This window comes from Poecilia mexicana, unplaced genomic scaffold, assembly GCF_051168715.1.
Source record: "Poecilia mexicana isolate PSO_F unplaced genomic scaffold, ASM5116871v1 scaffold_2, whole genome shotgun sequence".
NCBI classification, from domain to species: Eukaryota; Metazoa; Chordata; class Actinopteri; order Cyprinodontiformes; family Poeciliidae; genus Poecilia; species Poecilia mexicana.
The window spans coordinates 20,754,767-20,782,635 of NW_028263371.1; the positions used below are offsets into that span (position 1 = coordinate 20,754,767).

A 27,869-nucleotide genomic window follows, 5' to 3' on the forward strand; every position below is an offset into this window, starting at 1 on the left:
ACCAGGAAATAAATCTTTAAAAACAAATTCACATTTCAGTTTAAAGGTTATTTGTATAAAATATATTTAGGATTTTTTTCATCAATATTTTATTAAATTAATGAAGATTTTAAGTTAATCAGATTCAGTTTTAATGAACTTTATAAAACAACCAAATTTATAAATTTTATGCTCATCAACAATAAAAGAGGATTAAAACGTCCTAATCTAAGTCCTAATCTGATCAGCATGTAGGTATTAAATCTGAGGGTCTCAGGACTGAACCTTGGGGTTCCCCACATTCTGTTTCCTACTGACACAAAGAAGTCCCAGTTCTTCAGGTCAGACTGGAGCCAGTCCAGAACTGGACCAGAAAGTCTGACCAGATCTCCAGTCGGTTCTATAAAATATCAAGATGCTGCACTGAGTCCAACAGAACCAAGAACCTCCATGTTGCTCCACATGCAGACATGACATCCGATAATATGTTAATTCTTTATTAAACAGAGATTTTATGAATTTATTCAATGTAATCGTGTTGTTTAATGTTGATATGAAGGAAACTTTCTGTGATGATTCTCACCTGAAGCTTTGGGCTCTTTAAACCTGGGTACATTTTTATACAAGTTGTGTAACTGGTTTGTTTCAACTGTTTTCCAAGGAAAATGTTACTAAGCTGCTGAGTTACAAACAGGTTTTATTTTACAGTATGTGTTTACTTTAAGATGTTTATCAGTTTCTGTCTCTGCTGTGCAGGAATGTTTCCTCATTGACTCATTTTGGGTCGAGGTTCATCACACAGATTGACTCAAATTGAAACTCTAGAATAATTTGCTCTATAGAGGAGTTGATGCTCGGCACAGTGTGACAGTAGCTGTACAATAAGTCCTAAATGAATCAGTTTTGTCCTGCCATCTCCCATTAACCAACTAGAACATAATATATGTGGCTGAAAATTGAGAGTAAAAATATGTCACTGTATTTCTCAAAAGCTGTTTCTGATATTTCTTAAAATTTGAAGGTTTTATTTAGCTGCATTTTACCAAACTGTTTAAAGTTTTGAGTCAATATAATTTCAGTCAGCCGAACCGCCCCAAAGCAGCAGAGTTTTTCTCCATTTAATTTAAAAATGGTGGTTTTTACAGCGCATGTTAACCTGAAATCATGGCAGAAATCACTCAGGAGGAAAATGCTCTCCTTTAAAAAGACATAATGAAGCAAAAGATAACTGCTAAACATGAGCTGCGGTTCACTGAAAAGCAACCTGCACTCAGTTTTCAGCAGTAAGAAAGGTGGCTTCTTGAAACAGAAGAAAACAAAACGTCAAATTTACAAAGGTAGTGCAACAAAAATGTTCTGAAAGGTTGAAAGTTTTTGCTCTTACCGGCTGAAGTCACTCCATGAATTGTTCATCTTAGAAATTCAGATTCATCTTCTAGATTTCCTGAAAACAAGCAAAGCAGAAACGTTTAAACTGGTATGTGGTGTAACTAAACAGTCCAGGTCGATATGGACTCATTTTTAAAACCAGGACTGTGAAAGTTTAAGTAAAGAAAACAGAAACCACTGAAGACATTTCTGCAAAGTTACTTAATGGTTGAACGAGAAAAAAAACTTTTTAAACAACATTACTTTAATGTCAAACGAATTTGCAAACACGGCGACAATAAATTGGTGCATCTGCATTAGAATGACATTATTTCAGTTCACACTTCTCACCAGTAGATGGCGCCAACCCATAATGAACCAATTGGTACAAAACATTTAAACGCTTAACTAACAAATGAGATGTGAGGCATTTTAAGAAAAACAATGCAATTAATGTTTTTAAAGGCTGTTAAGGAAGAAATTAATATCTAAATAGTTAACTTTAGAAAAAGTTTGGCTCTCTCTTCCTCTGGATCCCAGGTCCTCTCGGCAGGCCACGTGTAGGCACAAGGAAACAACAATGCGTGTTGACATCACAGAATTAGAGTTTAATCCAATATAAGACAATGCATAAACTTAGAATTAAGACAATGCACAAACTTACACCAGAAACTGCAGAACAACGGAGACATACATTCATTTACCTAACATAAATGGAAAGAAAGACGTCCAAAGACATCTTTGGAGAATTGCAAGAGCAAAATCTAATGTGTTACTTCTGTGTAGAAAGTTTTATCCTCTTGTATTTAATTTATTCAAATAAGGCGTACCTTTGCTCCTCCAACCAGGAGCTATCTCTGACCCTCTATCTGAAGCCTAAACCCCTGCCGTGTTTACGGCCTTTCACAGATGAGTGTGAAAAGCCAGAACTTCCACTGTATTGTTTTCTCACAGACAAAAGGCAGTTCAAACGATCCTAGCAAACCATCTGCTGTAACTACAAGTAAAATAAAGGTCAATAGGCCAGAATAAGTTACTGATTTAAAACCACAATTTAGGCCATTTGAATCAAGACATGTTAAGTTTTAAAACTAGCTTATTTTAAATTTATTTTCTCAACAAGGCAACCTGGACATTTGTAAAACAAGATTCTTTCTCAAGAAAAACAACAGTAATAATAAAATGATAAATTTATAGTGAAAAATAATCTGTGCAGGAAGTGCTGAAGTAAAAACATTTAGTAGGAAATTTTCTATAAAGAGTTGGAATAAATCATCTTTGTTATTTGGGATTTAAAAATATCCACATGACAAACTGCAGTAAACATTTAATCAGTCTGCAAACATTTCTGTTGCTTTGGAAATGTTTGCTACCTTCTGAATTTGTCCTTTGCAGCAGCCATCTTGGGATTGTGCTAAAGAGGAGGCCCGCCTCAAACCCAGCGCTTTAATAGGAAGAGCTGCAGTTTGATTGGCCAGGATAAATAGAGAAGGCGGGGTTTAACTGCTGGATGTAAGAGCTGCCATTTTTAAAGCTGCTTTGGTGCCGAACAGCCAAAGTTTGACTGAATTCTTCTTTCAGTCAAATGTTACCCTCTCAGTGTAACATTCATGTTCTTTAATGAATTATCAGACATTTTTGTCTGATAATACAAACAATTATCAGACAAAACTCTGTTATTCCAACTGTTATTTTTTTGTTTTCTCTCATTTGTTTTTCTCTCCAGAGAAGCTCCAAAATATAACACAAAACAAGAGATGGACGCCATTTTCTCAGCCAGGATGCTGCAGGTCAATGACTCCATGCAACCTGCTGGGTTTCCTTAGATAGAAACAGTAACTACACTAAATCATATTTTCAAATGAATATTTATTGATGTTTTAATTGAACAAACAGTGGAGAAAATAGTAAAACTAACAATCCCAATAATACAGACAGGTGTTGGGGGGAGGGGTGGGCAAGGTTTAAACATCATTAAAAAAACATTGTAATTCCTGTACTAAGAGATTTATTACTATAAATGACAATACAATAAATCTCCAGCCCTAATTCTTGTGTATTTCTTTAACTTTGAGGAAAATCTTTTTCCACAAACATCACAACTAAAAATGAATTTTAGCATTTCTGCTTAAAAACAACTTTCTATGACTTTCAGAGTCTTTCAGTTCCTCCTGTGTGGATTCCACAGCCATCACAACCTAAAGGTTTTCACCTTTGTGCATTCTCAGGAGTTTCTTAAAAGACTTTAAAGTAGCTCTTTCCCCACAAACAGATAAGGTTGGTCTTCCATGTGGATCTTCATGTGTCTCTTTAAACTAGACTTCAAGGCGAGTCTTTTTCCACAAATCTCACAACTGAAGGGTCGTTCACCTTTGTGGCTTTTCATGTGTCTCTTTAAACTAGACTTTACGTTAAATCTTTTTCCACATTCATCACAAGCAAAGGCTTTTTCATCCTTGTGGATTCTCATGTGTGCCTTTAAATTAGACTTTATGCTAAATTTTAAACCACATTCATCACAACCAAAGGGTTTCTGTCCCGTGTGGACACTCATGTGTACCTTTAAATTTGACTTTAAGTTAAACCTTTTTCCACAGACATCACAACCAAAAGGTTTCTCACCTCTGTGGATCCTCATGTGTCTCTTTAAACACAGCTGTAAGGAAAATCTTTTTCCACAATCATCACAACTATAGGGTTTTTCTTGTGTATGGATTCTCATATGCGTTTTCAAATGTGACTTTATGCTAAATCTTTTCCCACAGACATCACAGCCAAATGGTTTTTCTCCTGTGTGGATTCTCATGTGTCTTTTTAAAGCTGACCTTTGGGAAAATCTTGTTTCACAATCATCACAACGAAACGGTTTTTCTCCTGTGTGAACTCTCATGTGTGTCTTTAAATGTGAGTTTAAGGTAAATCTTTTCCCACAAACATCACAACCGAAGGGTTTCTCTCCTGTGTGGCCTCTCATGTGTCTGTTTAAAGATGCACTTAGGGAAAATCTTTTTCCACAATCCTCACAACAAAATGGTTTCTCTCCTGTGTGAACTCGTGTGTGTTTCTTTAAATCTGAACTTGAATTAAATGTTTTCCCACAGAAATCACAGGATAACGATTTCTCTCCTGTGTGGATTTTTGTGTGATTGTATAAAGATGACTTTAAGGAAAATCTTTTCCCACAAGAATCACAACCAAATGGTTTTTCATCAAATTCAACTTTTGCACTTTTGCTTAAATGTGATTTTTGATGAAAGCCTTCAGTTTCAGAGTCAGACAATGGTCTAAACTGAGATTCATGACAGTTCCAATCATCATCATCATCATTGTCCTCTTCATCATCTTCATCCTCCTCATCATCCTCCTCAGTCTCTGAATGGCTCAAAGTTCCTCCAGGTGTATTTATATCTGGGTTCCTGCTGGACTCTGCTGCTCCACAGATCTCCACCTCAATTTCTGCTTTTATCTGGTCGCCTGAGCTGCTGGTTGGAAGATCTCCATTTTCTGTTTGGTGCTGATGAAGCTGAGACGTCACTGGTTTCTCTTCATCATCCTCACTATTTACATAAACAATATTTAATGGAAACCTGGAATAATCAGGTTCCTCCTTCACTCTGAGCAGCTTCTCTTCATGACTGGAGCAGATTTTACTATTTTCCTCCTGGGTGTGGAGAGGATCCACATCAGGACTCGGTTCTTCTGGAGGCTCTTCTTTAACATCTGCAGAAAACGAAACACATGACATGCATTATGAACAACTTTATTCTGACACAGTCACAAAGATGCTAAATATGAAAATTTAATAGCCGTCAACAGTTCCGAAGTTTATCTGCCTTTATTTCTATTAGATACATAGAAATAAAACAAACCATTTGAAGTTCAGACAGAAGAGAACAGATGCACCACACTGTTAGCCGCAGAGGAAACACACACACACCCTTACTGGTGATGGGAGCTGCAGTAGATGGAAACCTGCCATCCGTCTCCTCCACTCTGAGCTGCTCTCCTTCCTGACTCACACAGAGTTCCTCCTCTTCCTCCTTTATCTGGAGGCGCAGCGCCTCCTGCTGGTCCATATCAGTACTCTGGTCTGCAGGAAAAACAGATATTTTGAGCAACTTGTACTTTGTGGTTCTCACGTGGTAAAGACTCAAATTAAAAAAGAAAAGGTAATTCCCTTCCCTATCCAGGGAAACAGATGGTTCGGGAAGTAGACGTTGCTAATTTGAATGTAGCACTTATTTAGCAACATTACCCATGTTACTATTAACATTTTCTTCTGCGCATTTTGAAGCATAACATTAGAAAACATTGATGGGAAATTTCGAAATTTGTAACAAACTAATGTAAAAGTTTTTAGATTAGTTTGAGGTGGTTTTGGCTTTAATGAAAACAGCTACCATGAGCTAAAGAGCACAGCAAATGTTTCCACCCACTGCCTTACCAGAGGCACAAAACTCTGGAATTTTTTTTTATCCGTGTGATAAAATAAGTGCTGTGAACATTGTGGATGTATTAATATATAGTTTATATCAGTTTAAGGTATATGCGAGCCTTTTCAAATCCCAAATGATGCAACATTTAATCCCATGAAAATGAAAATCTCGGCCTTAGTGAGACTGTAGAGATGTTTGCTTCTCCTCCCAGCAGAGGGCGCACATACGATACAAACATGACAAGACTAGAGTTTTCAGAGTGCAGAATAATAATGTGGCTGTTTTTCATTAGTCCTGTCAAGATTCACTAATTTATACATTATTTCATTTTTAGGTTATTTTTCATATCTTCTGACAAACAACCGTAGCTTCACATCAGGGAGCTCAACTATAGTAAACAGTAGATATCCTCACTGAAAGTACTTTAATCTGTCCTGACACATACAGATTACCTAAAGTAAGCATTGCTTTGATCATTTGATCATTTTTAGTTAATCTGATTGATAAAACCATTTATTTTGCATAAACTGATGTCGTTTATATAGTGTATTTTATTTTTTAAAATATCAGAATTTGCTAATAACTTTATATTTTTGTCTGATGACATTTGAAATATTTTTTTTAAAAAATTTCTACATTTTATTGAGCAAAAACACTCCTGAAGTATTGCTACTTTTATTTCAGTACAATGTTTTGATACTTTAGACAATAAGTTAAGATATCTTGAGATATTATTCTTACTCGTCAACATATTAATAAAAATAAATGAAATTACTTTTCCGAACAGTAAATGTGTAGTTGTGTATAGACAAAATGCATTTTTCCATATCTAGCATGTAATCTAGCAATTTCAGACGAAACCGATTTTATACTAAAAAGGCCTGCCATAATACATCTTCTGTACCGTAATACACCAACTATTAGCGCATCTGAATCCACCTGCGACGTCGCAGCATGTATCTCGGCCTCGGCTCGCTTCACCGCAGTCAGATGAAGCTACTGTCGTTTTAAACCTCTAAATTAGTGAGCAGAAACTCCTGGTTATGTTCCTACACCCATCAGCTGGCTACAAACGATCCTAAACTAGATCTATGAAGAAGAAAATGTACCAACCTGATGTGTGCAGCAGGGCTCTGGTCTGGAAAACGTCCTCCATCTTGTGGCGTCTCTTCCTCCGCTGCTGGAGCTTCTGCTTCCCTCCAGCTGAGCCTCAAGCCGCAAACGTCCTTCCAGAGTTCATCATCATCATCATCATGATTAGCCGCTGCTGCTTCTCTCTTTCAGCTCCAGCGACGCTCCCGCTGCTGACGAAACGAGAACAATGGAGGAAGAATCCTGAAGGGAGCACGACGGGGCGGGGCCAGCGGAACAGGAAGTCCGGAACAAAAATTATAGTTCCGTTTTTACTCGTGTTTACAAACATTCCGTTCCAAAAATGATATTTAGTTAAACATTTGAACTAGGCACATGTAGCTATTTACAGGTTAAATAATAGCCACACGAGAAGTCAAATGAATGCCAACAATGATGTGAGAAATAATTTTATCTGCTTTACTTTTCTGTAAATTTGGATTTTTACTGATAATATCAACATTTTTGTGGTTAAAAATTTAAGTTACCCATTGCCTGTTGAAATGCATGTAAGACGTCTGGGGCGAGGCGGTGCAGTGCTGTGCCTCACCTCTGGGGGCGCTGTGTCACAGGCAGTTAGTGCATGCCTATTGATATTCATTTAATATCACCAATATAGTTGTTTAAAAAGGAAGAAGTTAGGAATTGGAAGAATATGGTATGTATTTAAATAAGCTCACCTCTGTCTAATGTATTATCCCACCGTTCACTATATTGTGACCGTCAACATGTTTACACATCCTGCTCTCACACCAAACTAATTTTTGTGAATGTAAAGGTGTATATCATAACTAGACCCTTTAAAGATGATGTGCACCAAAAATCTTTGTTGTATGTTTATTTAAACATACATTACTAGCCTCTTCTTTGGGAGGTTTGTGCCAGTCTTCTTCTCGCCAAGGTGCAATCAAGATATAATCAGCTCTGGTCATGTGATAATTTACTCAAACATGTGATACTGCATAATTATTATCCAAACACTCTAAACTTTCAATGTTTGCTGAACATTAACTGAAAATTTAATCAGGAAGCTTTTTAGAGTCCTTGAAAGTGAAAAAAATGTCTTGGTCACTATTGTGACCGGTGGGGTCAAATGGGTTAAGATTAATTTTGAGTGTGGTTCTTGATCTGTTGGACTTAGTGATGGCCAGACAAAGCATACAACAATGTAGTTGTGAGAATAATGGAACCCTTACTGATTTTGATAGAGGTGGCTTAGACATGGACTATATGGGGAAGAGGGGCCATTTTCCACACCTGATTTTGAATGCATATGATCAGCTCATGGGAAAAGAGGATGATCTTCCCCTCTTTTCCCATGATCTCATGCGGCACTCTGTTACCACCTGCAAAAGTTCATGATGAAGGGACAATTGTCTCTCTGATGTACCCTTTAAAAATAAAGAGGATCCTAATGAGGTTCTGACAGAAGATGAGAAACCGCAGGTCCACTAGAAAAACAGCAATATTTTCATAATAGAAACAAAGATGAGAAAGAAATATACAGAGACTGATGTCAATAGATCAATGGGCACATGAGAGGTGTAGACCTAAATCCCTCAAGGTTCAGTGTCATGGTCAGGTCCAAGAAGTGGTGGCGGCCCATCTCAAAAGCCCACTTGTAAACAGGGTGATGGTAGCCTAGGAGGTTGGAGTTTATCCTGTAACTGGTCGGTCGCCTGCTGGAAGCCCCACTTTGTCTGGGTCAGTCATCGTAACTTTTATCAAGAGGACAACTCACCCATCATGCCAGCTGGTGGTAGTCAGAGGACCTGGTGGTGCCAGTTAATTACACATGTTCTGCATTTGTTGATGTTTCACAGTCTGATGTATTTAATATACACACTAATATATTGAATACATTTTAGTGACATATTTAGTCTTTCTGGTCGGTCATAAAGGTGTATTGAAAATGCCCAGAGTGAAACAGAAAGTCCCGTGTCTGACTGATAGGGGGCAGTGCTGAGCACCACAGATATAACAGGTGTTCTTCTACTCTTTGAAAAGATTGAAAACAATTAAATAGATGAAATACAGTTGGAAACAAACCATTTAAGGCCATTCTTGTCTTCTGCTTCCAGATTTTTAAATATGAAACAAAAACAAGACAGAAATAAGTATTTTGTTTTTAAACTGTGTCATATTTATGGAGGAGGATAGTTTGGTGGACTTCATATGAAAATAAAGAATTTCAATCAGAGGGAGGTCGGCCACAGAAAACATTTACTTTTTAAGAAATCAAATGTCTTTTTCTTTGTCATATCGCTGAACTGCATGGGAAGATTAAAGCACAATTACGTGTCTTAATGAGTTAAGGTCAAAACTGAAATATAAGCTTCTGTAATGGATTGAAATGTTCAAATACAATAACACATTATTTCTGATTAAAGACAAACATCAATAAAAATAAGTCATACACAGAGCTGTGGGTCACATCAAAATCCCCAGGAAATCTTATCAAATTGAACAACAACTAAATCCTCAGTATCACCATTAGTTTTATTAGCTCATGCAGTAAAAAATAATTTCAAAGCAAACAATTTTTATTGATACTTTCATTCAACAAACAGTGCAGAAAATAGTAAAACTACCAATACAGACAGTTTTGGAGAGTTTAAAACATTAATTGGGATTTACTATGACAACAATAAATTGTAATTCTTGTAATAAGAAATTGATCACAAAAAATATAGAATAAATCCCCAACACCAATGTTCACATATTTCTTTAAATTTGACTTTGAGGAAAATCTTTTTCCACAAACATCAAACTAAGTGAATTTTAGCATTTCTGTTAAAAAACAACTTTCTATGACTTTCAGAGTCTTTCAGTTCCTCCTGTGTGGATTCCACAGCCATCACAACCTAAAGGTTTTCACCTTTGTGCATTCTCAGGAGTTTCTTAAAAAAGACTTTAAAGTAGCTCTTTCCCCACAAACAGATAAGGTTGGTCTTCCATGTGGATCTTCATGTGTCTCTTTAAACTAGACTTCAAGGCGAGTCTTTTCCCACAAATCTCACAACTGAAGGGTCGTTCACCTTTGTGGCTTTTCATGTGTCTCTTTAAACTAGACTTTACGTTAAATCTTTTCCCACATTCATCACAAGCAAAGGCTTTTTCATCCTTGTGGATTCTCATGTGTTCCTTTAAATTAGAATTCGTGCTAAATTTTAAACCACATTCATCACAACCAAAGGGTTTCTGTCCTGTGTGTACTCTCATGTGTACGTTTAAATTTGACTTTAAGTTAAACCTTTTACCACAGACATCACAACCAAAAGGTTTCTCTCCTGTGTGGATCCTCATGTGTCTCTTTAAACACAGCTGTAAGGAAAATGTTTCTCCACAATCATTACAGCTAAAGAGTTTTTCTTGTGTGTGGATTCTCGTGTGTTTTTCCAAATATGAGCTTACGGTAAATCTTTTCCCACAAACATCACAACCAAACGGTTTCTCTTCTGTGTGAACTCTCCTGTGTCTGTTTAAAGATGCACTTAGGGAAAATCTTTTTCCACAATCCTCACAACAAAACGGTTTCTCTCCTGTGTGAACTCTCATGTGCTTCTTTAAATCTGAACTGGAGTTAAACGTTTTTCCGCAAAAATCACAGGATTTCTCTCCTGTGTGGATTTTTACGTGATTGTTTAAAGATGACTTTAAGGAAAATCTTTTCCCACAAAAATCACAATCAAAAGGTTCGTCACCAACGGGAATGTTTCCATCTTTGTCTAAATGTGATTTTTGATGACCGTCTTTAGTCACAGAGTCTGACAATTGACTATGCTGAGATTCATGATGGTTCCAATCATCATCATCGTCATCCTCTTCATCTTCATCTTCATCATCAGTCTCTGAATGGCTCAAAGTTCCTCCAGGTGTATTTATATCTGGGTTCCTGCTGGACTCTGCTGCTCCACAGATCTCCACCTCAATTTCTGCTTTTATCTGGTCGCCTGAGCTGCTGGTTGGAAGATCTCCACTTTCTGTTTGGTGCTGATGAAGCTGAGACGTCACTGGTTTCTCTTCATCATCCTCACTATTTACATAAACAATATTTAATGGAAACCTGGAATAATCAGGCTCCTCCTTCACTCTGAGCAGCTTCTCTTCATGACTGGAGCAGATTTTATTATTTTCCTCTTTTACGTCGAAAGGATCCACGTCAGGACTCTGATTTTCTGGAGGCTCTTCTTTAACATCTGCAGAAAACAAACACATGACATGCATTATGAACAACTTTAGAAAAAGTTTGTTTTTAACTGAATGAGGGAGAGAGGAGTACATTTGGATTTAATTGCTGTAATCAAAACATTAATACAAACAAAATACATTTAACAGATGAAGAAGAAATGCTTGAACATGTCTGCATGTGTGACTGATTAACTATTTTAAGCTAAATTAACATCTAACCGAGTTATTCAAAGTGTCTTAGAGCTGATAACATTAAGAATGAGCACACACACAAACACACACACACCCTTACTGCTGACTGGATCTTCAGTAGATGGAAACCTGCCATCCGTCTCCTCCTTCACTCTGAGCTGCTCTCCTTCCTCACTCACACAGAGTTCCTCCTCTTCCTCCTTTATCTGGAGGTGCAGCGCCTCCTGCTGGTCAACATCAGCCTCTTTTTTAGCATCTGTAGGACAAAAACATTTCAGGCCTTACGAACAACTTTGACTTCATGGTCAGGATGATACAAACATGACAGGATGAGTGTTTTCAGAATCCACTAATTTATAAATTAATTATTTTTAATTTAAGCATTATTTTAATAATTCTTATTTGATTTGAAGTAGTATTATAATGTTTATATATTTTTAATTTTACTCTAAAATATCAGAATTTGCTCAACTTTATATTTTTATCTTATTAAATGCTTTAAAATATTTATTATTAATTATTATTATTATTATTATTATTAACTTTTCCATGAGTAAAAACACTTGAACTGCTACTTTACTTTATAAACTTCATCCATAGATAAAAATATCTCGAACTATTATTGTAACTAGTCAGAGTGTCTTAAATTACTCCAGATAGTCAGTGTACATTTTGACATTTTGACCAGCTCTGTCTGGTCAAAATTTATTTTTAGATATCTAGAATGTAATTACTGATAATCAGAGGAAACCGATTCAATGTTAAAATGGCTCCTCTACCGTAATACACCAACTATTAGCGCATCGGAATCTACCTGCGACGTCGCAGCATGTATCTCGGCCTCGGCTCGCTTCACCGCAGTCAGATGAAGCTATTGCCGTTTTTAATCTCTAAATTAGTGAGCAGAAACTCCTGGTGATGTTCCTACATCCATCAGTTGGCTAAAACGATGCTAAACCGGAACTATGAAGAAGAAAATGTACCAACCTGATGTGCGCAGCAGGACTCTGGTCTGGAAAACGTCGTCCATCTTGTGGCGTCTCTTCCTCCGCTGCTGGAGCTTCTGCTTCCCTCCAGCTGAGCCTCAAGCCGCAAACGTCCTTCCAGAGTTCATCATCATCATGGTCAGCCGCTGCTGCTTCTCTCTTCCAGCTCCAGCGACGCTCCCGCTGCTGACGAAACGAGAACAATGGAGGAAGAATCCTGAAGGGAGCACGAGGGGGCGGGGCCAGTGAAACCGGAAGTCCGGAACAAAAATTATATCTCCGTTTTAACAAAAATCCCGTTCCAAAATGAATATTTAAACATTTTAACATTAGGACACATTTATAGTTTTACCTTCTTGTTCCAGGAAGTTTAGACTTTATTTACATTAAAGTAAAAAACTCTGGAGGAAAAAAAAAAAAGAATTTAATGTCATTTGTTCAACATAATAGATTTAAGGATTAATTCTCCTTGTACATTCTAATTATATTTATGGACATAAAATATTATTTTTAAAAAACATTCACACATTTAGATTATTACTAGTAATGCCAGGGATTGACCTTCTACTTTTTTGTTAGAGTTGCACTAACATGCCAACGGCACCACCAGATCTTTAACACCAAGGATTTCACATTTAACTTTTCAATGTTTACTTTGAGAACAGTTGATAAAATAAGTTCACTTTCTAAATTCTGTGAGGAATTGAACCCACAACATTTTTATTGTTGATATAACGACTCTTGAACTGGTTCTTATCCCACATTCATCTGTTTATATTCAATATTCACTTTAAAATTAAAGTTATGAGCTCACTGACTTCTACATCAGCGGCCATCTTTATGTTTGACTTCCTACTTCCAAGGGTGCATCCCAAAGTTCTGTGCTAGTTACTACAACTAGTTACTGTCCTGACGTTAGCAGGTCTTCCTGAATTTTAGATGTTAAATTAAAAAAACTCAAAATTTTTCATGGATTTATAATTTATTTTGCAGATATTCTCAGGTTCTGTTCTCAGCTGCGTCCAGGATGGAGGCCACGCTGTCCTTGGCTTCCTGCAGCAGCTCAGAAACTCTCCTCTGCGTCTGAAGCAGCAACACAAACATCGTTTCAATGACCATGCTGGATAAAAGGTGAAAGGTCACCTGGTGACTTACAGCCAGCCTGAAGGCTTCGTCTGAGACGTCTTTCAGGTTGATCATGACGTTGTAGTACGCTCCAAAAACGGCCGTTTCCAGAGCTTTAGCTGCAACCTGGCGAACACGAGCCAGATTCCAGTTCTGAGCAAAACTGATTCTGATCTAAAACCTTCAGAGAGAAGCTGCAGCTCCAACCTGAGCATCGGACTTGCAGCCGATGTTTCCAAACAGAACCATCTGCTTCAGAGGCGGCCAGAGGACGCTGACCTTCTCAGCCAAAGCCAGCGGGACGCTGACGGCCCGCTTCAGGCCTTCCTGCATCGCCGCTTCTCTCCTGCAGGTGGAGACAAAACGCGCTCCAGAAAAGCCAGACAGACAGGCAGCAGCTAAAGACACAACGTTTCATCCACAGACGTTCACCTGCTCTTCTCCTCTGCGGTGGACTTCGGCATTTTCAGCGCCGCCTGAAACAGACATGATTGCTGTTTGAGGTAATGCATCACACAGCCTGTAGGTGTCTCTGTTGGGTTGAGTAATCTGGAGCATCAACAGGTGGCGCTGTCGGGTGGGAGCTGCTGGTGCTCACCATGTAGCCGTTGAAGGCGGCGGAGTCGGCGTCCACCAACCCCAGCAGCTCGTTCATGGCCTGATGGAACGGAGGAATCAGCTTCCTCATCACGCCGTCCAGGTTCTCAAACTGCCTCTTTCCGTACGTCATCTGCCCCACCATGGCGCCCAGCGCTGCCCCCTACAGGACGGGGCGTAACACTTCCCCTTTAAAACACGCAGACGGCTCCCTCTGCTGGACAATCTCTGAACACTCACCAGAGCGCCGACAGCGGCAGAAACAGACCCTCCTCCTGGAGCGGCTGTTCGCGCTCCAACGCTGCGAACAAACTGCTGCAGAGTCAGAGACACGAGCCCGCCCACTTCCTGTGACCTCACCATGTACCTGTGCAGGTAAGACACGCCCACTTTAGCAGCGCTCGCTGCCTCTGCTGCAGTCAGGAGGGATGAACTCACTCAATGATCCTCTGCTTTGGGTTGAAGGGACTCAGTGAATCCAGGCCCAGTTTACTGATCACCTGCAACCAACAAGGTGAGGCGCTGATGAACGTCTAACTATGGCAAGCCGTTTTAACATAAAATCTGAAACTGATTTTATCTGAAATTGGCTTGCCATAGACTCCCACAGCTTTGTCCACTGACCAGCCGGACTTTGTGCTCCTCTTCGATGATGAAGAGCTGCTCTGTTTTCATGTAGAAGTCGGCGGCGTCCAGCAGAGCCTTCAGAGGAATCAGACCAACGATCTGGGAGCCGACCACAGGAAGCTTCAGCTCCTGGACGCCACAAACAGGAAGTCAGTCAGACAGGAAGTGATGTGACCTCAGGCCTGTTGTGACCTCGGCAGCCTTGACCTCAGCGACCCCGCAGATCTCCTGGTACACGGCGTGGAGCGGCGTCAGCTCAAAGTCCAAGATGTTGGTGGACACCTGGGCCAGGTTGGCCTCCTCCAGGTACCAGCCCAAACCCTGAACCTTCTTCAGGAGACCTGGCTGCTCACACAGGAAGTTAACACATCTAGATGTACACACATAGATATACAAGGCAAAGGTCTGCGAAATAAAACCAGATCGGAAATATACGGAAGAGGATTAAAGCCACTGGAGAAAAGAAATAATTCTGAGATGAAAATCCTCCATTGTAATAACATTTCAAGCAAGAAAAACAACACAGGTCCCAAATATAACAGGAAGGAGTACGGAGTGGGCTTTTATTCTGAAGTTCCACCTTCAGGAAGTTGTATTTTTTAACAGAAATAATAATAAATGTTTTTGTGTCCCACCTGGTCCTTGCCTCGGCCCTGTTCGCGGATGTCCAGGGCGATCCGATGAGCCTGCTCTTTGGTGCCGATCAGGTTCACGTTGTACGCGATCAAGAACTTACGAGCTCCGGTTACCGTGGCGCCCCATGACGGTACGAAGAGGGCGGGGCCAAAGTCAGGGGCCCACTCTTCACTTTTCAGCTGCAGCAGAAGAAGAAAGCTGATGGATCTGAGAGTTTGGACAGGAGGAAGCGGTGGGTCATCTCACCTTGTCAGGTAAAGCTTCGTACTCTCCGGATCGGACCGACGGGAGATTCCTCCTGGACTCAGACCGAGCCGCTTCTCCGTAAAGATACACTGAGGAGGACAGATTTGGAAATGTGGACATTTCTCTATCATAAGAGCCATTGCAGATAAAAGAGAAGTGAAAAACTTTTAGAAAAATCTTGGAAATTTCTGAGCTCCAGGAGTCAAAAATTTGCCAGACAAAAACTCAAAGTTTTAGTTAAAGCTCAGAAATTTTCGAGGAAAATCTTAGAAACTTCTAAGATCCATAAGTCAAAATTTTAAAAATTTCCTGAAAAAATTTAAAAGCTCCAAAAGTCAAACATTTGTGAAAAGCAAACTCAGACATTTTTAAATTAAATTCACATATTTTCTAGAAAAAAAACGAGGAATTTTTCAAAGCTCCTATATTTGAAAATTTTTGAATTTTGGAAATTTCTGAGTTTCAAAAGATTAACATTTTTGACTTATTATGCTCAAATTTGTTTTTCAGAAATTTTCTGAAAGTAATCTCAAAATTCTGAGGTTTTTTTTTCCAGCGAATGTTTGACTTTTGCCTCAGAAATGTCAGGGATTTTTCGAGAATATTTTTGAGATTGACCGGAAAATGGCAGGTTTTTTTCTCAGAAGTTTATGTCATTTTCAGCTCAGACATTTCCTGTTTTTCTCTAGAAAATTTCTGAAAATCTCAAAATTTCTGATGTTTTTCTCATAAACTTGCAACTTTTCAAGTTCAGAAATTTTCAAGTTTCCTAGAAAATTTCTGAGAATAATCTAAAATTGTCAGAGTATTTTGGAGTAACTTTACTCCTTATTTTTTCCTTCCAGCTCTCGGTGGGATATTCCTCTCCCTGTCCCCTCGGCTTCCTGCCACTCACCAGGAACATGCAGCGTCTCCGCCAGCTGTCGTCCAAACTGGTTGGCGCAGTGGACGCAGTCGTCCATGCTGACGTTCTGGACGGGGATGAAGGGACAGACGTCCAGCGCTCCGGTGCGAGGGTGTTCCCCTGCAGCAGAAGCGGAGCGTTCCCAGTTCGGTTCGGTTCTGGACAGCGGCTTTGGACTCGCACTGACCTGAATGTTTGCTCATGTCGATGAGGCCGAAGGCCCGGCGGGCGGCGTTCAGCGCCCCCTGCACCACCGCCTCCGGGGGGCCCACGAAGGTGTAGACGGTCCGGTTGGTGGAGGCCCCCAGGTCGACGTCCAGCAGGCTGCAGCCGGCGGTCTCAGAGATGGCGGCGGCGATGGCATCGATCACCTGAGCGGAGGAAGAGGAGCAGCTGAACCCAAACGGACCTCAGTCTGCTCACACAGGACCGGTGTAACGACTGGAGGATTATAATTCTGTTTATACTAAAGTCCAAATAAATAATCAAACATTCTCAGCTGTGTCAGTTATTTTGTTGGCATATAAAATAATCACATTTAAAGATTTAAAGAAAAAAATCATTATCATGGACAGTTTCTATATGATCTGTAAAGTTGAACTTTATCCAGACTGACAGCAGATTCGAGTCTCAAGTTTCCAGCAGAACCTGTGCAGATGGAGTCCTACCTTCTGGTCTCGGCCCTCAGAGAAGTTGGGAACGCACTCCACCAGCTGAGCCATGGCGTCTGCAGAGCCTGACCCCCAGTCTGACCAGTACACCCACAGCTCAAACATTAACTGGGACCGAACCACTGGAGTCGCTCAGTCTGAAGGTTTGCTGCTCCCCCCCTGCAGACTGGTTAGCTTCTGTCCTGCAGGGGGCGCCAGAGAAATGGAGAAGCAGAGTCCGTTAGGTCTGGATAATTTAAATGTTTGTGATCCAGACAGAAAGGGTCAGAGTTCACCAGGTCGACTCGTTTCTGTTTGACTGAACCTGTGGCCACTGGAGTTCTGGACCCGCTCCAACCAGAACCGTTACATCAGAACCAGACGTAGGAGCTTCTGCTGCTGACATGAGCCTCCCAGTAGAACTGGGTCAGAACTCATCTCACTGACTGGGTTCGAGTTCAAACTAGATTGGTGTCAAGCGTTTGTGCAGCACAAATTTGTGTTTCAAAGATATTAATAAATGTTCTCAGAGGTCATGAAAGGTCAACTAGCTCCACCATTTTTATGAAATCAAACTAAATTTGTGTGCATCTTCTTGGTTGTTTGTGAATGAATAACTTTTGTTTTGAAGTTATTCATGAAAGTTTAAAGGTCAAAATGTCGCCCGTCCCTCCAACCCAAATCTAACAAAACCGGTGTAAAACATTTTTGCAGCAAATATTTTTCTTTGTGTTTCTATCATTTTAAAGATAATAATGTTACCAGAGGTCATAACAGTTCAACCTGCCCCCCCTCCCCCCCCACACACACACACACACCTTCTTCAAATAAAACTAAATTGGTGTCAATCAACTCTGCTATATTTGTGCAGCAAAACTTTTGGTTTGTGCCACAGCACAAATATTTGACACAAAAACTAACGGGTGATGTGGGGCGGCTGGTTGACCTTTAAACTTTGATTAATATCTTCAAAACAAAAGCAGCACAAACAAAAATGTTAACAGTGCAAACGCAGCAGAGCTGATGGTGAACGACTTTGTTTGATTTCATAAAAGTGGGGGGGCTGGTTGACCTTTCATGACCTCTGGAAACATTTATTAATATCTTTAAAATCATAGCGGCACAAATGAAACTTTTTGCAGCACAAACGTAGCACAGCTTGTGTTTATGAGGTCATTGTTTCAGCACATTGTCCACATTGATGGACACGCTTCGACGGAGACCTACTGTCTCAGGTCAAGGAGCTCCAGAAGAACCTAAATTGTCGGAATATTTTCAGCATTTCGTGACAAACATTTCCTCTTTAGGTGATCGATCAGAGCTGTAAAGGTAAATGTATATCCCTCTTCGTCCCATAAATCCTGAGAAAACACAGCAGAGTTAAGGTCAGGTTATGGATGACCTGTTTTCCTGTTCTTCCTAAATCACTGTCAGCGTTTTTCCCCACACTTCAGATTCTTTATAGGTGACGAATAAGGAAGCAGTTACAGAGACAACAGAAATCCACCTATAAAGACGCCTGGCAGCTTTGGAGCAATTCAAGGCAACCTTTGATCAGCTGACCTGTAAATACAATGTGTTTTTCCTCACCAACTCTTCCTCCTGCTCTGCTCAACTTAAGGCTTCAGACATGAACGCTTGGAAACTGTAAACACCCAGCAGTCTGCAGCATGGAGGCCTGGTTCTGCGTCGTCCTCACGTTGGGTAAGAAAACAGCAACTTCTCTCCTGTTTGTGCTGCAGTTAATCTGTCACCAATAACAGAGTCGCTCAGAAACTCGCATCAGTTTTTAACTTTCTGTTCAACTTTCACTGGAACTCTCACTGAATAGTCAAAGTCTTGTGACAATCAGCAGTTTGAACGTCTGAGTCATCAGAAATGTCTCCAGATCTTTGCAGAACGTTTACACTGCTTTTACTTTTAACATTTATTTAATTCTGCATCGCTAGACAGTTTATTAGGAACGCTTTACTCAGAAGAGATAAAAATGAGGTTCATTTCCAAACATTTTCACCTTGTTAGTCATTCATTTATAAATGTCACAAACTAAATATTTAGAGTGTAGTTAAATATTCAGTTTCAAACTAAATATTTGTTTGCGAGCAAAGTATTTAGTTTGAGCAGACCCAGCTTTTGTTTTCATACTTCTGCTTACTGACATGGGAATTATCATATTAAACATTAAACACATTAAACATTTAGCTACTAAATATAATTTCAGAGCTAAATATTTTATTTGGAACTAAATTGTTAGCTTGCTCACTAAATATTTATGGAACTAAATATTGGACTTGCAAACTAAATATCTAGTTGGGAGATAAATATTAGCTGCTAAACTAAATGTTTAGCTTTCTGACTAAATATTTAGAATTGAAGCTAAAATTTAAGCTGATAAATATTTTCTTGCTAATTAAATATTTAGTTTGAAACTGTGACATTAATAAATGTATGAATAAGATGGTGATTTTTTTTCCCTATAAAAGCCTCTTGTTTTCTGGTTGTGTAGCTTTACTAATAGAACCCGTTGATCCATATGGTTCTGTTTCATGTTATGAAACTGGTTACAGCGAGTTGCAGCTAATGTTGTAGCTGGTGAGTGAATTATAATAAAACACAACTAAAGATCTGTTTTTTACGCCTTTTTTCTACATGAGCAGACAGTTTATTAAATCTTATCACAAGACGGTATTTTATTGGGGACAATAAAAGTTAATGTTGCTCTGAGAGCCAGATTGTGGTTTTTTAAAGGTTTAGGAAGCTACTTTAATAAACATAAACTGTTTGTTGCTTTCCTTTGAAAATAGATTGATTTTTAATTTGATTAGAGGTTTCAATAAACTCTTAGACTTCATTTAACTCAGATATTTCCATGCAGCCCAGTCGAGGTCAGTAGAGTGGTTGGTTCTTACTCCCTGCATGAAGTTTATCAGTTATTACCTTCAGGTTTATCTCATTAACAAAACAAACAATAATATGTATATTTCCTTCCAGTTGTTCCTGTACCCAACTCTGCAACAACCACACTTGAACCTACTACAGCTCGGTCTACAACTACTGCTGCACCACCTCTGGAGGCCACCACTGATGCAGCTGCCACCATGTCGACTCACCATACGACCAAGTCATCCGCCATCACTGACACAACAACTGCAGCAACAGAGAGAATCACACCAGAGACCGAAGCTCCTGATACTACAACTATTACTACTACTACTCTGATTACTGCTCCCATTACTACTACTACTACTACTACTGCTGCTCCTACTATTACTACTACTCTGATTACTGCTCCTACTACTACTACTACTACTACTGCTGCTCCTACTACTACTACTACTACTGCTGCTCCTACTACTACTACTACTGCTGCTCCTACTACTACTACTACTACTGCTGCTCCTACTACTACTACTACTGCTGCTCCTACTACTACTACTACTGCTGCTCCTACTACTACTACTACTGCTGCTGCTCCTACTACTACTACTACTGCTGCTCCTACTACTACTACTACTGCTGCTCCTACTACTACTACTACTACTGCTGGTCCTACTATTACTAATACTACTACTGCTGCTCCTACTACTACTAGTACTACTACTAGTACTACTACTACTGCTACTACTACTACTACTACTACTACCAGTAGTAGTACTACTACTGCTGCTCCACTGATCTGTAGTAATAATGGGACAGTCGAGAACGGCGTCTGTGTCTGTCCTGATGAGTGGACCGGTGAGACGTGCTCACAGGGTAAGACCTGTTGGTGTCTCAGTTTACCGTCTTTAAGGATGGAGGAACTGTTTGATTCTTGGTTTATGTGAAAACAGAAAAGTAGTGATACTTGATAAGGAGTCAGAAGGTCAGAGTTCAGTATGCACAGGGGGATCCTACACATTGGATACAAGCGTCTTACCTGGACTGGACAGAACCAGAACCGGACTTTGGCTCAGTGACCTAAACTCCTCATTCAGATGAAGATGAGAGACACCAGAACCAACGATGCAGAAGTTCAGACCTAAACCTGGGAGGCCTCTTGTTGAGGAGAGTCCTCACAGAGTCTCTTTGGTCAGAAGGAGCTTTAATTATTTTGGGGCGTTCACCCAAATAAGTTATGGGAGTTTTAAAAATATTTCATTTTCCATTCTACGTCATCGTTTTCCCACATTTCTTGCTACTTCTGGTATTTCCAGGGCAAAGTTAATCTTCTTTATCATCTTCTTTTTCCAGCAAATTTCTGCAATGAAACAACTTTAGGGAAATTCAAATTTCCAAAGACAGCCATTGGTTGGTTTGCTTACTCAGAGGAACAATGTGCGAAAAATACAGCTGGAGGTACAAAATAACATCCTCATATTAGATGGAGCTCAGTCTTCCTCTTCTTGCATCATGTTAAATCCCAACATGTCCTCTCTTCTCCTCAGCCGGTAAACCCCAGGCTTCTACCAGATGTTCGATCAGAGATGGAAAACCTCAGTTTGACGACCCACCGCGGGTCCTTCAATGTGAACAGACGCTCAGCGACATACAAAAAAATGTGAGAATATCAGCATAACCAGTTTGATCAGAGGAACTGAAGATTTCATCATGAAGTATTTGTTTTGTCTGTCAGCTCACCAGTTCTGCAGACTTGGAGGTACTGGCATCCAGCGCTCAGCTTCTGACGTCCAGACCTGCAGATCTGACACCTGAAGACGTCACGGTAGCAGCTCAGATTGCCAACACGTTGCTGCTGTCGCCAAATGCCTCAGAGGTAGGAAATTCTGACAGAAGGGCATCGGCCAGTGAACATGGCTTCATAACGCATGGATGGAGCCTCTGACCCGCACTGAGTCCAGCGTTCTGGTTCTTGTTTTCAGACCGTCAGGGTGGCAGCAGTTGCCACTGTCAGCCAGCTGCTCAATGCTACAGAGTCCGATGAGAAGGAAACCAACACGTCTCAAAGGTAAACAAGCATCGATTCTGTACTTCCTTCTGGGTCAGCCGCTCAGACTGTGGAAAACAGGACGACACCTTCAATACTCCGTGGTTTAGAATTGGTTTGGTCCTAACAGGACCAGAGTGATCAGTGAAACCACCACATGGATAGTTTGGTTGTCCAGGTAGAGATGACCATTTCAAAACTGAGTAAGAACCTGGATGGTCTTTGGTGGTTTGGTGTGTTGAACAAACCGTATGGTTGACAGAAACATGGCAACTTGCCGATGTGTTCGAAGCAGTCTGGAACTGACCAAAGAAACCAGAACTAAAGCCTTCAGGCATCAGATCCTTGGTCAGGTTGGCCAGTAGATAAGGAAGGTGAACATGTTGTCAATTATTATTTTACTGCACAAGCTAAAGTTTTGATTCAGAGCTGCTGTGCTACCAAACGTCTGATGGTGTTACATCTTTTATGTTGGCGTTACCTTCCATTTGATCCGTTTCTCATGCTCAGCTTGACGCTGACCCTGGATCAGCTCTCTGTGAACCTCAGCCTGACCAACAACACGCCCCAGCTGGTCCAACCGAACCTGGTGGTCCAGTCGGCTCAGATTCCTGCGTCGGACACTCAGGGAGTCCAGTTCACCGCCTTGGCAGGTCAGTGGGTCTTTGAATCCCCTCGGTAGAGCCAGGAGGTTTGGTGATTCTGGTTTAAGTGCTGATAAATGTAGCCAGAAATGTTTTATTCCCTCTAATTTTCATTAACAACTCCTTCCTTTGAGCCAACTTGGTGACTATGGACCCACTCAAACTTCTCGCTCCATTCAGGGCAGTCTGGCAGTTTTGTAGCCAACAGAATTCGGCTGAACACCAACGTGTCAAAGGTCACAGTGGACAATGGTTTTATCGCTGACGCTCTGGTTTACATCCGCTTCCCATCAGGTGGGTTTCCAGCATCAGAGGACATATAACCTCCTGCTAGCAACAGCTGACCCTAGATTTGTTCCTCTACCATCAGGCAGGGGGGCTGAAAGGCGCCAGGAGGGGTCCAACGTCTCTCTGGGCTTCGTCCTCTACCAGAACAGCCGCTTCTTCCCGTCGAGGATCTACAGGAGGAGGCGGGCCAGCCTCAGGGTCCTGTCAGCCAGCATCGGGGGTCCAGACCGCAGCGTGGTGGCGGAGACTGTGGAGATGCAGTTCAGAGTAATGGTACGAAAACCAAAACCACTTCATCATCTTTACTGGGATGGCAGATGTGTGAAGGAGGTTCTGGTTCCTGCTGTTCCAGCTGCCGAATAAAACATCTCTGCACGACTTCTCCTGCGTCTTCTGGGACTACGGCGAGCAAGACTGGAACACCGACGGCTGCCACAAGGGGAATGCTTCAGATGGAGTTCTCAGGTGTTCCTGCAACCACACCACCAACTTCGCAGCTCTCTGGGTGATTTCCACACTCCAGAACCAGAACAGTTCAGCGTTTCTTGCGGGATTTAAGGTTCTGAACAGATTTGTTTCAGTCTTTCAGAGAGAAATATGAGTACGCAGAAGCCCTGGGTGTGCTCTCCATCGTGGGTCTGTCTTTCTCCATCCTGGGCTTGGTTATCACCATCATCCACCACCTGAATGAGACGTAAGACCATCCTAGGTGGCTGCTGCAGTTCAGTGGTCCTCTGGTTAATGAAGAGCTTTAATCTGAGCTCTAACATGAGGAAACCATAACAGATGTTTACAGATGTTCTCCATCTAAAGACTAAGCCTTCAGTCTGTAGATCTCGGTAGAGACCAGAGACCAGTAGTGTGCTAAAAAGCTAGCTGTGCTAATCCTGCACTAACTAACCATAAACATTAGTTTAGCAAACGCTAAAATGCTGGAGCAACATGGTAACTAGCAGAGGCTAACAGTAAAGTGCTATACCAATATAATAATTAGCAGAGGCTACGCTAAAGAAGAATTTTATGTATATATGTATATATATATATATATATATACATATATACATGTATATATATATATGTATATAGAGGAATATATATATATATATATATATATATATATATATATATATATATATATATATATATATATATATATATATATATATATATATATATATATACAGCCACCCCTGAAAATATCCCTGCCCCCCTCTTGCCACCCCATAAATATTTTTCTAGATCTGCCCCTGTCAGAAACATTTTGAAAACCTGAACCAAACCAGAGACGATCCTTTTCTTCTTCTTCTTCTGTTTCTGCTCAGTTTCCAGATGAAATTCCGTCAAAAACAAACCAGCCTGAACTCCAAGACGTCTCTGCTCTGCATCTGCCTCAGTCTGCTGGCCTTCATCATCACTTTCCTGTCTGGAGTCCAGAACTCCGGACCTGAGGACATTACCGAGGAGCCGTCCAGCGATCAGAACCAGATCCCGGACTCTGAGCGGTATGTGGAGCCGGACCGCGGCTCCTGCACGGCCGTGGCGGCGCTTCTGCACTTCTTCCTGCTGGCCACCTTCTCATGGAACAGCATGTACGGCACCCAGGTGGTTCTGCTGGTTCGATCCATGCAGCGCAGCCTGCCGTCATACTGGACCCGGCTCAGCTGGGGAGTCGGATGGGGTACGACATTTCAGACACCAAAGCTGCCAAACACCTCAATTTTCTGCCATTTCTTAAATTTAAAACATGCAGAAACTGTCTGCAGATAGAAACAAAACAAACATTATTGACTTTCACAGAATAAATATTTGATCAGAACCAGAACTCTGACCTGGTTCTGCTTCATTTTGTTGCTTCTGGTCAGGAGTCCCAGCCGTTGTCACGGCGATCACCCTGGCAGCGACGTACCGGGTGAAGAACCCGCTGGCGTACCGACAGGAGGAGTTGTGAGTTATGGTCTAAATGGGTTCTGGTTCTGGTTCCGTTTGTTGACCCGGTTGTTTCTGCAGCTGCTGGCTCGCTGCTCTGGACCGGAACCAAAAGTTCAGCTTTGGGAAGCCCATGTTCTGGGCCTTCATCGTGCCGCTGGGCCTGGTTCTGCTCTACAACGCGGTTCTGCTGGGCCTCACCTCGCTCACCACCTGCAGGGTGGATCCCAAGCTCAACAGGTGACTACCGCCCCCTGCTGGACACTCTGAGCAGAGCAAAAACAAAACAGCAAAAAACAAAAAAAAAAAGTTTAATGAAATCATCTTTAAATGACAATTAAAAAAAAAAAACCAACATAAAATCAAACTGGCACAGAAATACGGGTTTTTAAAACATTTTGTAATTTCAGACATAAAACAACTTAAAACTAATTTGATTCTTTTTTTAAATCTTTTAACATTTTCAGATAACAGGAAGGTTTAAAAGTAGCTGCAGGAAATTCATTTTTTATAATTTATTCAGTAATTTCCCCAGACATTAATTATACAGATGTATCTGTGACTATCTGGTCATAATGTTTTGCCTGATCTATCTGGTTCTGGTTCTGTGGACCCGGCAGCACCAGGCGCTCCTCCCTGACCCAGAAGTTCCTGGTCAGCTTCTCTCTGGCGGTTCTGCTCGGTCTGTCCTGGACTCTGGGCTACCTGGTCCTGGTTACCACGGGAACCGCCCACCTGGCCTGCAGCGTCCTGTTCTGTTTGTGTACCACCACCCAGGTAGGGTCCGGGTCTGTGCGGGTCCACTGCGGCCCGGCAGAACCTGGTGACGGTCCGCTGTGTGTCTGCAGGGCCTCCAGATCTTCATCCTGTTCACGGCCAGAACCCGAAGCTTCCGGGCCGCAGCGAGTCGGTCCGCTCGCCGCCTCTCCGCCGCCGGGTTCAGCCTCAGGTCCACAACATACCACCTGTGGAAGAACCGGGGCCAGTCCAGAACCTCAGACATGTACCGGAACACAAAGGACCGGGACACAAAGAGCCAGGACACCAGCATCTAACCAGGAACCGGGTCAAAACCGGACCAACACCAGCATCTACAATCAGGAACATTCGATCCACCAGCTGCAGAGTCAGAACCAACGAGGTCCAATCGATGGATGGATCAGTGATTTTTTTTATATTCCTCTGATGTACAGCATTATGACACCACTATTATTGATATATTATTAATTATTTTTGGATATTTTTTAAATTTTTCTGCAGAAGCTGATTTTAAATCTAAGATTTTAAAATCAGATTTTAAATGTAACCAGTAAATATTCAGCCTGCTGGTTCTGATCCAGTTTGTCTCGTTTTATTGTTTCTGAACTTTATAATGTTTTTATATGAACTCAGATTGTTTTACGTGTTTTTATTGTTTTTATCATCTGAACCATTAAAGACGTTCTAAGAACTCATCACCGATGTTCTGGTTCCATGAATATCGGTTCTGTTGGGTCGGGGTTCTGTAGAACCCAGTCTTGGTGGTTCTGAATGGTTCCAATTTGTGGCCACTGGGGGGCGCCAGATCTCCACCACCACACAGTGAAGGTTCTGTTGTTCTGAGTTGGACCAGGTGAGCACGGCGGGAGGGGGAGGGGCCAGGTGGTTCTGATCCGGGTTCTGAACATTCCAGATGAAATTTATCCCTCTGTGGAGGACGGACTGAACAGAACCGGAACCTGCTGTGGACACAGAAGGATGGGACGGAGCGCCACGCGGCGTTGCCATGGGAACAGTCCTGAAGCATCCATCAGGAGACTCCAGACCGGGCCGGAGGACCCGGTTCTGTTGGTTCAGGTTGGTCACCTCTAGCCCTGAAGCTCCGCCCCCTCATGTTACACACAGGAACCGGTCCGGGTCGTTACGCAACCGCGCAGAACCCTGTGATCCAAATGAAACAGAACCCACTGAGCATGTGGTTCTGATGAGTTTACCAAACACCTGAAGCTCCAACGTGTTCTGCCGTTACATAACCGGGCCGGCGCAGGCCCGTTTGAATCCTCTGTGTGGGCGTGCAGCCGGGCCGGGCGGGACCGTCTGGTTCTGATTTAACCGAACAATGAGAGGGACAAAAGTGGACCTCCTCTGACTGGAACCACATGTGGGCTGGGCTTTGTGGTTCTGCTGGGGAGGCTGACCCGCTTGGTTCTGAAGAATCTGAGACATTTTATGGCATGTAGTCGTTATTCCCAATGTTCACAGACTCAGAACGATGAAGAGGAGGAAGAGGACGGCATGGAGGGGGACAGAAAGGTTCCCAGGAAGTTCCTCAGGGGACCGTTATTGAGGTTGCACAACATGGTTCTGGGTCAATGACTGACACAGGGAGAGACCTGAAATGTTAGAGGTTTGGGTCAGCCAGAACCAGAAGGTTCTCCATCGTCACATGACCAGACTGACCAGATCCGGACCAGAGAACCAGAACCTGCTGGGTCTGAAGAACCGTCCTGAACATGTTCAGCTGGTCTGTATTACCTTTAGGTAACCGAGACGACAAACCGAACAGGTTCAGCTGACGGTCGACGTTCTGTGAACGGATCAGAACAGAAAACCTTCAGAACCGGATCAGGACCAGAGTCCTGATGGTGAGGAACCGGTGGAGACCAGAGGAGAGAAAAGTTCCTTCTAAACTGAACAGTTTTACACCAAAAACATGACAGGAGCGAAGAACCTGTGACAGTTTGGTCTGAACCGGGTCACTGTGACCTCAACACCCAGAGCATCATCACACAGTGAGTCAGAACCAAACTGGGACTGATCCCAGTATGAACTGGGATCTGGTCCTGGTGTTCTCACAGCAGATAAGACCAAACATTGAGGCTCTACTCAGAACCAGCGTCTGTTTGGATGGAGGAGCATCTGGAGAAGCTTCAGCTCAGGTTCCACTTCCTGATCTTCGTCCTGAAAAACGAGGCGATTGCTCCCAGCGTCCTCCTAAATCTCTGCTGTGGAAGCGAAGGCCAAACCATCGTTATCCCTG

At 41.7% G+C, this 27,869-nt stretch overlaps 3 protein-coding genes and 1 pseudogene across 4 annotated transcripts; 1 reads left to right on the forward strand and 3 right to left on the reverse strand.

Annotated features, from left to right (window-relative positions):
• Positions 1-3,199: 3,199 nt before the first annotated feature.
• LOC148160574 (uncharacterized) lies at positions 3,200-7,149 on the reverse strand. Its single transcript, XM_088003817.1, has 3 exons — positions 6,897-7,149; positions 5,285-5,437; positions 3,200-5,067 (listed from the first exon to the last, which is right to left on the reverse strand). The coding sequence occupies exons 1-3, from the start codon at positions 6,937-6,939 to the stop codon at positions 3,593-3,595; spliced, it is 1,671 nt and encodes a 556-aa protein (XP_087859943.1). The 5' UTR covers positions 6,940-7,149; the 3' UTR covers positions 3,200-3,592.
• Positions 7,150-9,819: 2,670 nt separating this feature from the next.
• On the reverse strand, positions 9,820-13,156 carry LOC106915694 (uncharacterized; annotated as a pseudogene). The gene is made up of 3 exons (XR_015762333.1): positions 12,285-13,156; positions 11,392-11,553; positions 9,820-11,113 (listed from the first exon to the last, which is right to left on the reverse strand). The product of XR_015762333.1 is annotated as an uncharacterized LOC106915694 (transcript).
• Positions 13,157-13,246: 90 nt separating this feature from the next.
• ftcd (formimidoyltransferase cyclodeaminase) lies at positions 13,247-17,274 on the reverse strand. Its single transcript, XM_014983484.2, has 14 exons — positions 17,087-17,274; positions 16,606-16,789; positions 16,410-16,538; positions 15,515-15,603; positions 15,268-15,447; positions 14,840-14,977; positions 14,630-14,761; positions 14,444-14,505; positions 14,246-14,372; positions 14,007-14,168; positions 13,841-13,884; positions 13,616-13,754; positions 13,439-13,534; positions 13,247-13,366 (listed from the first exon to the last, which is right to left on the reverse strand). Exons 1-14 carry the CDS (start codon positions 17,192-17,194, stop codon positions 13,283-13,285), a joined length of 1,674 nt encoding a protein of 557 aa, XP_014838970.2. The 5' UTR covers positions 17,195-17,274; the 3' UTR covers positions 13,247-13,282.
• Positions 17,275-20,166: 2,892 nt separating this feature from the next.
• On the forward strand, positions 20,167-26,304 carry adgrg7.1 (adhesion G protein-coupled receptor G7, tandem duplicate 1). The gene is made up of 15 exons (XM_088003966.1): positions 20,167-20,821; positions 21,299-21,403; positions 21,493-21,605; positions 21,681-21,821; positions 21,928-22,013; positions 22,503-22,645; positions 22,817-22,930; positions 23,007-23,197; positions 23,277-23,429; positions 23,506-23,618; positions 24,247-24,602; positions 24,787-24,868; positions 24,932-25,090; positions 25,471-25,627; positions 25,699-26,304. The coding sequence occupies exons 1-15, from the start codon at positions 20,167-20,169 to the stop codon at positions 25,903-25,905; spliced, it is 2,775 nt and encodes a 924-aa protein (XP_087860092.1). The 3' UTR covers positions 25,906-26,304.
• The last annotated feature ends 1,565 nt before the right edge of the window (positions 26,305-27,869 follow it).

What these genes read in the sequence shown, in the direction of transcription:
- adgrg7.1 (XM_088003966.1), top strand. Translation starts at nt 20,167, where the DNA reads ATGTCGACTCACCATACGACCAAGTCATCCGCCATCACTGACACAACA. An exon ending in TTACATCCGCTTCCCATCAG is followed by an intron (nt 22,931 to 23,006) that starts GTGGGTTTCCAG and finishes CTCTACCATCAG; the next exon opens with GCAGGGGGGCTGAAAGGCGC. An exon ending in GCGTACCGACAGGAGGAGTT is followed by an intron (nt 24,869 to 24,931) that starts GTGAGTTATGGT and finishes TTGTTTCTGCAG; the next exon opens with CTGCTGGCTCGCTGCTCTGG.
- LOC148160574 (XM_088003817.1), bottom strand. Translation starts at nt 6,939, where the DNA reads ATGGAGGACGTTTTCCAGACCAGAGCCCTGCTGCACACATCAG. An exon ending in AGCCCTGCTGCACACATCAG is followed by an intron (nt 5,438 to 6,896) that starts GTTGGTACATTT and finishes TTTTTCCTGCAG; the next exon opens with ACCAGAGTACTGATATGGAC. An exon ending in AGCTCCCATCACCAGTAAGG is followed by an intron (nt 5,068 to 5,284) that starts GTGTGTGTGTGT and finishes CGTTTTCTGCAG; the next exon opens with ATGTTAAAGAAGAGCCTCCA.
- ftcd (XM_014983484.2), bottom strand. Translation starts at nt 17,194, where the DNA reads ATGTTTGAGCTGTGGGTGTACTGGTCAGACTGGGGGTCAGGCTCTGCA. An exon ending in CTGCCGCTGTCGGCGCTCTG is followed by an intron (nt 14,169 to 14,245) that starts GTGAGTGTTCAG and finishes CCCGTCCTGTAG; the next exon opens with GGGGCAGCGCTGGGCGCCAT. An exon ending in GCTGCAAGTCCGATGCTCAG is followed by an intron (nt 13,535 to 13,615) that starts GTTGGAGCTGCA and finishes CGTGTTCGCCAG; the next exon opens with GTTGCAGCTAAAGCTCTGGA.